The sequence below is a fragment of the Lycorma delicatula genome, chromosome 4 (genome assembly GCF_047948215.1).
Source record: "Lycorma delicatula isolate Av1 chromosome 4, ASM4794821v1, whole genome shotgun sequence".
NCBI lineage: Eukaryota > Metazoa > Arthropoda > Insecta > Hemiptera > Fulgoridae > Lycorma > Lycorma delicatula.
Genome location: NC_134458.1, coordinates 192,794,367 through 192,808,152, shown reverse-complemented (window position 1 = coordinate 192,808,152; position 13,786 = coordinate 192,794,367). Strand labels below are relative to the sequence as shown.

Genomic DNA, 13,786 nt, shown 5'->3' with positions numbered 1-13,786 from the left:
AATCTGAAGGAATTGTTTACAGTGAATTATGCCCCAAGGAACAACAATTAATGCCAAATCTTACTGTGAGACTTTAAAAACATTGCATGAACCCATTAAAGATCGAAGACCTGGAAGATTAAGCAATGGGGTTGTTTTTCTTCATGACAATGCTACCTCTTATTCAGTTCATGTGATAAAGGAGTTACTGCAAAAATTCATTCGGGAAATGTAGTCTGATCTGCCTTACAGCCCTGACCTAGCACCCTGCAACTACCATTTGTTTGGTCCTTTCAAGCGAGACCTGGGAGGGGAGTGTTTCACTAATGATCATGAACTGAAGGAAGCGATCCCTTAATTGGTTGAAGGACAAGATTTTTATGAGAGTAGAACTGAAAAATTTGCCACAGGGTATGAAAAGTGTTAGAAAGACTAGGTGATTATGTCAAAAAATTGATAAAAATATGTAGTTTTTGTTCAATAAAAAACAATAGTCTTATAAATATGTTTGTTTCATAGAGGGGGTGTAACTTACTTTCTGATTGTCCCTCGTAGTATCACATTTTCACAATTTTTCAACTTTTTACAAATTTTGAAATTTGCAATTTGTGAAAAATCATGACATGATGGGAAAAAAGTGTAGGTTATTTTCAGATTTAGCACTAAAAAATACATAGGAATCAATTGTCAAAAATTAAAAACCATTTCACAACCCAACTTTTTGCAGGCTTGTGTAATTACTATAAGAAATTCTCAGCCTTCACAGAAAACATTTTTCTTTCCCAGTGGTACTTCAACTCAGTAGACTAAAACTTTGATCAACAATTGTGTGATACATCTGTGTGTTCTATGCGAGGATCTTCATCGATCAGAAAAATAGCATTTCAGCAGCAAATGATAAATTTGAATCCTTGGCTTCATTTACCTCAAATGACAACACAATTACTTCTTTTTGTTATAAAGACAATGTTTCTAAGCCAGAGATTATGTAGGTTCTAAGTGTTGTACAAAATAAGTTCATGTGAAGATATCAATGCAACTTTAAAATTATGTTTTCTGATAGTGGTTAAGCGTCAAAGTTCCAGCTTGGAGCTACTGAATGCTCTTGTCATTAATCACAGTCTTGCACCATACTTTGATGGCATTCTCTATAAATATGTTAGAATAATATTGGCAAAATATTTTTCAAGTAAATGTTAATAACATTTTTTTCTGTACAAAATAAGGTATTTTGCTCTGGTTTCCTTATCTGTATCACTTTTATTCACGATGATTTTAGTTTTCCTTTTAATGGTGATCATGCATACCTTCTTTGTTAAATTGAAATCTCTGTTTCTTAGCATTTTTATGCAGACCAAATTATTAAATATTGTTTTTTGTTTACTTTGCAAAATATTTTTAAAAACCTTTTAAGCAGTCTTAGGTGCCATTAAAAATGCCAATTATTTTTAAAAATTGCTTTAGTGATTATTTCTAATCTCTGTTACTTTTAGTTACTGTGATGTTCATTTTTATGCAAGAAACTTATTAAATATTGTTGTTTTTTTTTTTTGTACTTCGCAATGAAATTTACTGAAACAATTTAGCACAAAAAGTAGCTTAATTTTAAATGTATATTGTAAAAAAAAATCATTAAAGAATAAACTTTAAAACTGATTTTAATAATAAATAATTAAAAAAAGATGTCAGTTGGGAAACTATGGGGATGGTGGAGGCTTCAAAAAATAAAATTATATAAATTTTACAAAGAAAACAGCAGTAACCTAACATTATGATAGGAAATTTTTACTAAATTGGTCAGGAAAAACGAATCTTAAAATTCCGTAGGAACCCTGATTTAATTTAGTATGCTATATTACAATGTGAAGCAAGTCTAATGCATAAAGAATTATCTGTGCGAAGGTATAATAAATTCAAAAAGAAAATAAATAAAGGTATGATTATTTGATGTAGTAGCTATTTTATTTTTTTGGCTGACTTCAAAAAAGGAAAAATTGTCAATTCGACTTGTACTGATCTTTATATTTTGTCAGTGTTCTGTATAATTTCATAAAGACAAAACATATTTGAACCATTCTTTGTTTTTTTTTACATGGGGCATCTTTTCCTGGTAGTCCCAAGTAAATTTTATCAAAATTGGATCAGAATTTTGTAGAAATTCAGAAAAACCAAAAAAAAAGTTATTTGTTACTTGGTTCTGATCATTAAATTCAAAGGTTTGCTTGTGCATTTGTGGCTGGTTTGATAGCCATATAAATAAAAAGATTTATGTTGCTTTAATAAAAAAATATATCATGTAAGCATTGCTTCTAATCTTTCCATCTCTGCCAGCAATTGGTCATCATGTAGTTTATCTAATACCAGGTTATTCAGAAAGAAGGAACAGATTTAAATATTTATTTCTAATGAATGACAATAGATACACAAATGATACATCACTGAATAGAGGAAAGTTCAAAGTTTTATTTTATGCATTCAGCATGACCACCATTTGTTATGCGACAAACATCAAATCAGAAGTCCATTTCTTGCCACACACGAATTAACTGGTCCATGTTCATTGAATTCACTGCTGTAACGATTCGATGTCTCAGATCTTGAAGAGTAGCAGATGTAGGTGGTACATACACGCTACCTTTTATGTACTCCCACAGATAAAAATCACAAAGGCTAAGATCTGGTGATCTTGGAGGCCACTTAAGATTAACAAGATCATGTTGCCCACATCTTCCAATGCATTGTTGTGGCTAAAGTAACTGCAACTTAAACAGCTTCAGATGCATATATTTTTTAAGCACACGTCATACCAAGTTCTCTGCTTATGGATTTCCTAGTGCTATGTTCAAAAGCAGTTCAGATATGCTTAACATTTTCATCTGACATACGAGGATGACCGGTGCTTTTTCCTTTACATATGCAACCTTCTTCTATGAATTTCTTGTACAGATTGAATATCTGGTGAAGCAGCTCTTTGTTGAACTTATAATGAAATGCATGCTGCACTGAAACAATTGATTCGCCCCTTTACATAGTGCAGCACACAAAACAACTTTTCCTGTGGTATCACCATTTTTTCATAAACAAACCAAAGCACCGCTGTAGGCATTGAATGGATGTAATACTTAAAACTGGATTTAATACTTAAAAAGTTTTTGCTGGGTGTTGGTTATGTATCGTTCACGATATGTTGTTTTATGTATATAGATAATTTTTTTTTTATGATCGACTGGGCATAAATTTTGTTCAGAATGTGTCTGATTTTGATATGATTTTTTTTTTTTAATTCATTGATGAGTTGCTAGCAGTAGTCTTGTCCTTTGCTTAATTTTATTAGATCAATGGAGAAAAAAGTATTTTGCTCAAAACAATCGGTTTTGTTTCAACAAAATGTTATTTTCCCTTATGATCAGTCTCTTTCGAAGGGCTGCCCATATTTCAGCTTCAATGTGAAGTTACAGAACTAAAAAGAGCAAAATAAAAAATGTTTTTCAAAAAATTATTTTTTTAGTGAAGGAATGTTGGAATTTTATTTAAAACAAACATTTTTAGTTAATATTTTTTTTAAATCTTAAAAATATGTAAATCAAGTCATTTTAGTGGTATGTAAACAGTTTAATTTTTTTTTTTTTTAACAGGTCAGATAGTAAGCATTTAGTACAAGAAGTTACAAATACCGTGCCGTTTGGTTTAAAACAAGATAAATATGTCGTAGAAGTCGTAGATGTAAGAGATTGTTACATATTAGATTTAGAGACGGTAGCTGCTAAATTTGAACCGACTAGATTAGGTACTCTCGATTCTATTATAGGATTCTTTAATGGTGTACGACAGCGTGGAATAGAAACTACAGAAGAAATGTTAAAAGAAGGGACTATACTTACAGGTTTGTGTTTTCATTAACATAAATTTATGGTGATACATGCCTCTTTTATTATTAGATCTGTTTTTAACAGTTCATCCACGGTGAAGAAAGTTTTAGTTGCATAAGAATCTTGGTTGGTTTTTAAAGTTATTCATCATAAGTTATTTTTGGGGGGAAAAATGTAGTAGGCTCAAAATAATCCTGTTTTGTTTCAAGAGTATGTTCTTTTCTCTTATGATCAGTCTGTTTCAAAGGGTCTTTTTGTTGTCCGTCATAGAGGACAACAATTGTTATTTAAATATTTTTACTTTCCCATCTACATAGCTGTTATAGCTCTACAAGTATTGTAATCGTTCCAATATGAGCATATGCGGTTTTCACCGGATCTTGACGTTTTGACTCCTGAGGAACCCAAAAAACTGGTGAGATTTTGCTTATTAAGATCATATTTTTCTTAGACACATTTGTAAACAATTAGAAAATTACAATATTTGAAAAATAAATTTTTGTCAAACTCGCACCTCACCCCAAAAAATGCTTTATACTACTGCTATTATGTGATGTGGTGAGCGGTGGAATTAAATAAATTAATTATATTTAAAGTGTAAAAAAGTAAATCGGTCTGACCGGGTCTCAAACTTGGTTGCCCAGTTGACTCGATACCTGGTTCATTATGCCTTGCAGCTAAACCAATCTGCCCGCCACACAAGTGAAATTTGTTCTGTGTAAGTTGTAAAATTACACACCGGGTTGGTCTAGTGGTAAACGCGTCTTCCCAAATCAGCTGATTTGGAAGTCGAGAGTTACAGCGTTCAAGTCCTAGTTAAGCCAGTTATTTTTACATGGATTTGAATACTAGATCGTGGATACCGGTGTTCTTTGGTGGTTGGGTTTTTTAATTAACCACACATCTCAGTAGTGGTCGAACTGAGAATGTACAAGACTACACTTCTTTTACACTCATACATATCATCCTCTGAAGAATTATCTAAACGGTAGTTACCGGAGGCTAAACAGGAAAAAGAAAAAGTTGTAAAATTAAATTAGTTTATTTAGTGCCGACCGTCACCGCTACTACCACCACACCTGCACGAATGAAATGCTGTATGCACGTGCGCTTTAATTAGAATCATTGAATTAAATAAACAAAAAAGTACAGGGTGTCCCATATAAAACGCAACCCAACCTTATATTGGTAGGTATTGAAGTAATAAAAAGGCATGTGTAAATGTAATTTTTATTATTACCTTACATTCAGAGTAAATGTTGGAAGTGGCCGCCATCTTCATGAATACAACCTTCAATTCTTTTTTCAAAGTTTGTGGCTGGATATTTAATACAGCTTGTTCAATGTTGATTTTCAATTCAAGTGTTCGTGGTTTGTTGCTGTAGGCTTTTTCTTTGAGGTAACCCCGCAGAAAAAAATCTGCCGGTCAAATCTGGAGATCTTGGTGGCCACAAGCCTCGACCGATAACACGATTACCAAACAATTCCTCGACGAAATCAGAAGTTGAACCTGCGTAGTGCGATGTCGCGCCGTCATGTTGTAGCCAGCAGTGTCTGTCTTCCTCTTCCAAGAGTGCGATGAACTGAAATAAAATATCCTGATATCGTTCTGCATTAATGGTGTACTCGACAAAAATAGCCCCGATTATTTTCTTCCGCGATATCGCGCACCACACGCCCGACTTCTGCGAGTGTAATTGTTTTTCGTGATAAACGTAGGGATTTTCAGCACTCCAAATTCTACTGTTTGGCTGTTTATGTAGCCACCCGACTGAAACCGTGCTTCATCTGTGATAAATAACGAATCCATAACGTTAATTCCCTCACGCTGAAATCGACGGAACCGTTGACAATATTGTAACCGTTTTTCTTTGTCGGGCTCAAGATATTGATGAACCCTTTGAATGCGATAAGGTCGTAATTGTAAGTGTTTGGTCGCCCGATGAACAGTTGATTTAGACAAATTAATTTCAGCAGACAAACGTCTCATCGAGTTATTTGGCGAGGCGAGTAATCGGTCTTTGATTTCAGCGATTGTATCTGTATTCAACACTGACGCAATATTTATTTGTGTTACTTGTTATTAGCAGAACCAGTCTCTCTAAATTTTGCAGCTAATCTTAATACTGATGTTTTGTTAGAGCCGGTTTATCTGGGTGCTTATGGCTAAACAAATCTTGCACTGCAACCACTGATTGTACGACTCGAGAATGAAAACACGTTCATCTAGCGAAAACACCATCTTGTCTCCAGCAATACACTGAAGGTTATGATTGCATTGTTGTTACTATCGGTAGTGTTCTACTGCGTCGCCGGGATGTTCAGATATTGGACGAGTACATTTCAGTAACGAGTAGGGGAGTAAGTTTGACTTTTGAAATTTGATGGATGAGTGATTAATAGGTTGCGTTTTATATGGGACACTCTGTATTTTATTTAAATAAAATGATTATTTTAAATTAACTTGTATGTGTAAGCCGTGCATTAGAAACAACCCAAAGTTGCATGACTTTCCTGGAAAGCAGCTTTAGCCATGTGACAGGAAAGTCCTACAACTGTGTCGTCAGCTTTGTTTAAGAAAATAAATTGTATTTAAAAATAATTATAAAACTGTTTTTTTTTCATTTTAATTAGATCCAGTATTCTTGTTTAAAATTAGGGTCCATTTTGGATGCTTTTCTTCCTCGTATAGCACTTAATGATTTTCATATTACATTAGGAATTTGAATCGCACATCTACCCTGTATGATGATGACATTACTTTATTAAGTAAATATACGAATTTGGAAGAGCTATCGTTTATTTATTTATACCAGAAGAGCAAGCTGATTAAAATTTCTGATGGATGGTAATGAAGTTTATACTTATGAAAAATTCCATGCTTAACTGGGACTAAAGCCCAGAACCTCAAGATAAAATACAGATGCTATAGAATTTATAAAATAGAGAATCTTGTCTTGTGAGTTTTAAAGAATTATATATTATTATATACATATATATATATATATATATATATATATATATATATATATATAAATAATATGGTAGCAACTTAGATGTGAGCTGACGCACAGTATATGTATGCACTGGTACAAGTATCACTCCTGCTGTGCAGATGACCGCACAGTTCTCCCACCATAGCGGCACTGTGGCTCCACCACTCTCAGGTTCCAATAAACGAGCATTCACGAGAGTGAATATTCAATTCATCGTCAACCACAACAAGGCTATAAATTACGAGCCATCGAAGCCATTCGATGACAACAGCCCTTCTCTGGGCTACCATAAGGTTATTAATTACAACGAGCTTCCGAAGCCAATCAATGACAAAAACAGCCCTTTTCAGGGCTACTCTAAGGATATTAAGTGCCATGTGCCGTCGAAGCCATTTGGCAACAATATTTATATATACACTTATCAATTCCTTTTTGACGTTAATTGAAAATTTTTTTTAATTACGATGGTGGGAAAATGGTATACAGATATAACACCAGAATTAAACAAAACAGATCGTAAAGGCTGTTATACTTTCTAAATTAGCTAATAATTAAGTAATAACATGGTTTAACAAAAAATAACTTTTTTATTGTATGTATCTTATGTTTTATTTGGTGCTGAATCTTTATCTGACCTCAGTTTTTTCAATCATAAACAGTTTTGTCACAATGTAACTTTGTTATAAACTAGGAAATTAAGGGAACATAGAATAGGAAGGCGGGTAAGGTTCTGCAGCCTCTCCTGCCTGCAGAAGAGGCTACAGAGCCTCACGATGGAAGCATGGCAGCTGGAATGGCACACCACAACTAAGGGAAGATCCCTGTACAAGTTTATATGGGATCTGGGGAAATGGTGTGCCTCGAGTTTGTTTTTAAGGACAACGGGTGCCCAGGTGCTCACCAACCTTGTTAATTTAAACCATTGATTCCCAAAGTGGTCCAGGTGAACCCCCAGGGGTCCACGGGAGACTCGACGGGGGTCTACGTTGGCGTGACAAAAAAATGGGGGTTCACTATTCGTAAGCAGGGGTCCACGTAAATTCATCTGGTTTCGATAGTGAAGAACTAAAATGTTGGCTTGACTTTGCGTATCAATCTAGGCAGATAATGTTTTGAGAAGCTCAGCGGCTGTTACTTGTAGAAACTTGCATATTCCATATTCAGTACAACGAACGTGTCGAGACTTGCAAAGCGCCGCCGCTGACGCCGCCACCGTCTGCAACACTTGTTCAGACGTGCAAAGGAACGAAATACAACTTGTGGTGTGTGTGCTAACAATCTTCAGCCGTAACGCAAATTTTCATAGTTAGATCTAATCTTCACATTTCGTCGACTGGAAATATGGTAGAAATGTAGCTGCAGGGGGTCCACCGAAACCAGCAAAATTTTGAAAGTGGTCTATGAGAAAAATAAGTTTGGGAACCTCTGATTTAAACCAATATCTGTTTCGGTTCTGCCTTGCAGCTGATGACCTATGCATCTGTGGGGTGTTCCAGTCTAATCAACACGTGATGTTTGACTGCCCTACTCTTGAGGAGGCCAGAGACCAGGCCACCCTGGAACTTATAGGTCAAGGGGAAAATTGGCCACTCACGAGTGGCAAGTTAATGTGGTGAGAGCCTCATTGTCAGACCGTGTGGGAGTTCTTGGTGCAGTTACTTTGATCAACTGACATCAGTAGTTTACTTAAGGGAAAGACTCCTACCGCACTGTTGTGAGAAGCTAACCTTGAGAGATATGGCTGACCACCAGCCAATTAAGGCTCCAAGCACTTTAATATGGTGGACAGGTACTTGCTGGCATTCAGCGACCTAGGCGTGGCAGTGAATTGCTATCTAAATGAAATGAATTTCAATTTATGTATGTCATATATATTTTTAGTAGTTGACAGGGTGTGCCTACCCAATTTAGTATATATGACAAGTGAGTGGTTGGTACATGTAAGCTGGTCGTGTATAGCACCGTGCTTAGTCCGCTCACATCACACTGTTAGGTAAGCTCTAGTAACTATTTAGGACACTGGTCGCTAAACTGTTTTGAGACTCAGTAGTCGTTTGTGGCACAGACATTCGGTCTTATGCTTTAGGGCAACCAAATGGAGTGGTGACGAGAGAAATGCTAAGTAAACCAATATGTTATGTGGTGCAGAAGACATATCCTGATCGCCAAGTTTAGTTTCAAAGTATGAAAATTACACTTTTATAGCAAATTCTGTAGTGATTGTTTGATCACAGATTAATCACAAATATAACAAAAACTGTCAGGAAAGTTCTTCCAACCACAACTAGCCATTGTACTAAACATATGCACCAAAAGATAGAAAAGTGAAGTTAGGTTGATTGTAACAAAAAAAAAACAGCTGTAAATAGTTCGTAGATTGTCTGTATTACATCAGTGTGACTAGTACTATCTGGATATAAACAAATTTTTACCATTTTAAATAACTAGTAAAAGAATTATAATAAAATAACATTGAATTCACTTACAATTTCATGTTTTTTAAATATTGAAAAAGTAAATAAATATTGTTAAATAAAAATAAATATTGTGGTTGAAATATTAAAAAATGATGGATGAGAGGGTTTTTTTATATTGTTATATTCGGATTCAGCACACTGAAGACTACAAGAATTAGACAAATTCATTCAAAACATTTTTTCATCTTTGCCCTGTGTAATCTAAGTAATGCAAATTCACCTTTTATCATTTATGTTTAGCTGAGAACATGCTTACATGATCAAACATACTCCCCATCAAAAAATAATATGATTTTTTTTTCTTATTTGTTTATAAACAGTAAATAAGAAGATGCACTCATTCATTCAGTATTGTAGAAATCTTAAAACACAACTATTTTTGATACAAATAAATTGATACTGAAAATACTATCGATTACCCATTTAGAATCATATGTGATTTCGTTTTTGGCCTTGTAGTTACAATTAAACATACATATAAGTAAAACACTTGGGTCAAATTAAATGGTAAACAGTGAAGGTCAAAATTAAAAGAATTTTTTATCCTATATATCCTCGTTAGCGATTTATTGATTTTGAAAGCGACTTTCCTTTTATTATTGTGTCAGAGAAGGTTAGTTTTGTATTACGATAATTTGTTTCGTAAAATAAATAAATTGAATATAATATATAAATTAGTAAATTTAATTTATGACAGAATTGTTCCATTCATGCAAACCTTTGATGTAACATATCAACATGACTTTACCCCTTGTCGTAATTCAGTATCAGTTAAGACTTTCACGCTGGAAAAATCAAATTAATGTGCTCAATCGACCTGGAAATTCACCAAACTTAAATCTCATTGAGAACTTGTGGAATTTGAAGAGACGTTTCAGGTAAGACAGACTGTATGACAAAAGAACGCATGAAAGGGTGGTTCCATGATGATGAAATCAAGAATATGTGAACTAATGTAATGACGTCAATGCTAAAATGTTTTCAGGAGGTCATTTCTGCTAAAGAAGAACATACATCATACTAATACATGTATTTATCAGTGCATATAATGGCATAGAATGAATAAACGCATTAAATTTTAAAAAAGATTGTTTTTTTGTATTTTGTTCCAATTAATTTGCACAGTATAGTATTAATGTTTGTTGTGTCTGCTAATACACGTAATATTATGTCATATATTTCACTAATGCAGCCTAAATTTTCACTTTTGTGATTAAAATTAATGTATATGCATTGCATTTATTTACTGATATAGATAAGCAGTGGGTAGTTTAGTAGTTATCCACATATGGCTTTCTGATAGTAATAGTATTAATCGAAATGACATTGCTTTAAAGTAATATATGAATTTTAAAAACTCCTGTTTTATTTATAGCTTAGAAAAATTTGAGTTAGCAACTTATTTTTTATGTACTTAATTAAATCAGAAGTAATATTAAGCTCATTTATAGGCATGTGTGTGTGTGTGTGTGATATTATTGTAACTATTTAAGCTTATTTATATTTATATTATGTTTTATCAGGTATCGGTGAATTAACAGTGGTAAATGGTGTAAAGACATTGGGCCCACCATCAGATGGGAGTGGTTATATTCTAACTGTCACTCCTGTTTCGAGTATTATTAAAAGGTTAAAAGGAGAACAGGCTACTATGAGGTATTGTTTTGTTTTTATTAATGCAGAAAAATCTAAATCTCTGTGTTAAGTACTTACTTCATATTTTATGTTCTTTTATTTTCCTATCTATATAGCAGTTGTAGCTATATAAAAGGGAAAGTATGGTGATCGTTCAAAATTGGGCATATCTGGTTTTCACCAAATCTTGATGAATTGACCCCAGAAAACTGAAAAATGGCATTGAAATTTCCACAGCAAAATGTGCATACATATGTATGTTTGTGTGTAAATCGCCTTATATCTCCAGAACTGCTTGACTGATTTTCTTCAAATTCTGCTATAATATTCTTGTAGTAGGAGCATATATGCAGTTAAATTTTCAATTAAACTTTTTTTTTTATTTTTATATTTTTGAGAACAATTATAAAAATAAAAAAATACTTTCTATGCAAAACATTTTTGCTAAATTGAACCCCCATTCCAAAAAATAGTAATCATTTAGAAACGTAGAAGGCATTACAGTGGGTTTTCGTTGCAGTTTTTTCTATTAGCATCTCGGATCCACAAATTTGTTTCCCATCAAAGTGGGGTCTTAACCCAGCCACCCCTCTTATACACCCCACACCTTTTTTAGCAGCCGGACTACTACTGTAGTCGTCTGCTATGTTGTGACATCACAGGTACGGTAGAATTAAATAAATGAATAATATTTAAAGTGGCCACTAGTACTGTCCACACCTGTGTAAATGAAATACATTACTCGCTCACAATATTTAGAATCATTGAATTAAATTTTTTTTAAATGTTGTATTTAAATAAAATTATAAATATTTTTAATTAAGTCGTGTGTGTAAGCCGTGCATCAGAAAAAAACCATGTGACGGGAAAGTCCTACAACTGTGTTGTCAGCTTTTTTTTTTTGAAAGCAGTAAACATTAATTTTGTTATTACAGTCTTGTGCAAATTAATGTGAACAAGAATATATTTTCAAAAGTAATCAAATTTATTGCATATAATGAATGTACAGTGTTTATTCCAGTATTTAATGTTCTTGCTCTTTAATAACCATTTCAGTTCTTTTAGACATTGAATCTATACTTTTTTACATATTATTTTAATTTCTTGATCGTGAAACCACACCTTTATCACAGCACAAATAATCTTCTCTTTGTTAGTGCAGTTATTTTTCTCGGTCTTTTCTTCACAATTGCCCATAAATTTTCAATTGGGTTCAGGTCTGGTGGATTTCCAGGACGATTCAAACACTAAATCCCTTTTTAGACGTGAAAAGCTTAACTTTCATTGATGAGTGGCAGGGAGCTAAATCTTGTTGCAAAACAACATTTTCGACTACAAGTAAATCTGCCAAGGTTTTTAACTTCTGGTAGAGCCCTATTTTCCAATAATGAGATGTACTTTCACTATTCATTGTCCCAGAAATGAGTACTAAAGTTTTAGGTCCAAAGTAGCTGAAGCGTCTGCAAAACATCTTCTTTAAAGAGCTTCATAACTTGTTTGATGTGTTTTGGTGAAACCCGTTCATCATCGCTTCTTCGCATGTGTGACACGCTTACACCCTGAAATAGAATATTACTGTCTTCAGAGAAAAGAACTTTTGTCTGTGTCTCAGCACTCCAGTTTTTGTATTTTATTCCCCAAAGAAGCCTTTTCTTCATCATGATGTCCATAAGAAATTATTTTCTTGTAGGCCTTCGTGCCTTGCAACCTTTCCAGAAGTCTTCTGCATACAATAGAATCGTGAATTTTTACACCGGCTGATTCTAAGTCTTTTTATAAGTAAATAATATACTTCTGAGGATTAGTTTTATTATTCTATATAAAACAGCATCATCTTTAAAGGTGGTTTTACATTTTCTTGCACAGCGACCTTTTTGTTTGGGAGAAATTGTACCCGTCTCAAGATTTTGTTTAATTATCTTATTAATTACACCTAGAATAACCTTACACTCTGCTGCTGTCTGAGTCATATGAGTATGTTCATAGAGTGTTATTGTGTTGCTTCTTTTCTTATTAGTTAAATCCATTTTAATATTTTTCTAAATTTATTAACAAAATCACTTAAACTAGAAAAAACCAAAATAAAATAGGTAAGCAATATACAAGGCATGTTCTAAACTAAGAGCTGTTTGGTCATTAAAAAAAAAATTAACTCATGAGAAAAGGGTTTTACTTAGAATTTTAATTTACTTCATATCTACTTTACTTTTCCACATTATCACCATTCACTTGTAAGCACTTTTGGTTACGCTGCACCAGTTTCTGTAACCCCTCTGCATAGAAGTTTGCCACCTGGGAATTGAACCAGTTGACAACAGCAGTCTTGAGTTCCTCATTGTTTTCTAAGCATTGTCCAGCAAGCCACTTTTTCAAATGGAAGAAGAGGAACTAGTCGTTAGGTGCAAGGTGGAGGCCTATATGGAGGGTGGTCAAAAAGTTCCCAATGAAAATCTTGAATCTTCTTTGTTAAGGTAGCAGTGTAAGGACACGCATTGTCATGAAGGAGAATTACGCCAGACGACAGTTTCCCGCATCATCGATTTTGGGTAGCACATCTCAGTTTGGTAAGCATTCTGTAGTACACGTCAGCTGTAATTATTGATCCACGTTCCCTGAAATCAACCAAAATGATGCCCTTTTCATCCCAAAAAACGGTATCCAACATTTTTTGACTCTAGTATGGAGATCGCTTAACTTTTTCGGTTTTGGGAAAGCTGAATGGCACCACTGCATTCACTTTTGTTTCAATTTTTGCATTGGTGTAAAGATATCCATGGCTCATCGCCTGTAACAATGTGGAAAACGAATCATCTCCATCCTGTCGATAGCA

The 13,786-nt window shown here is 33.9% G+C and overlaps 1 protein-coding gene across 2 annotated transcripts in view; it reads left to right on the top strand.

The window, feature by feature from the left end:
- The window catches only part of LOC142324181 (mitochondrial E3 ubiquitin protein ligase 1-like), a 63,643-nt gene that overhangs the window by 38,939 nt on the left and 10,918 nt on the right, over positions 1 to 13,786 (top strand). For both annotated transcript variants that reach the window (XM_075364926.1, XM_075364927.1), the window contains 2 exons: positions 3,615 to 3,862; positions 10,845 to 10,977. In XM_075364926.1, coding sequence (XP_075221041.1) covers positions 3,615 to 3,862; positions 10,845 to 10,977 — 381 coding nt within the window. The remainder of the gene's footprint in view (positions 1 to 3,614; positions 3,863 to 10,844; positions 10,978 to 13,786) is intronic.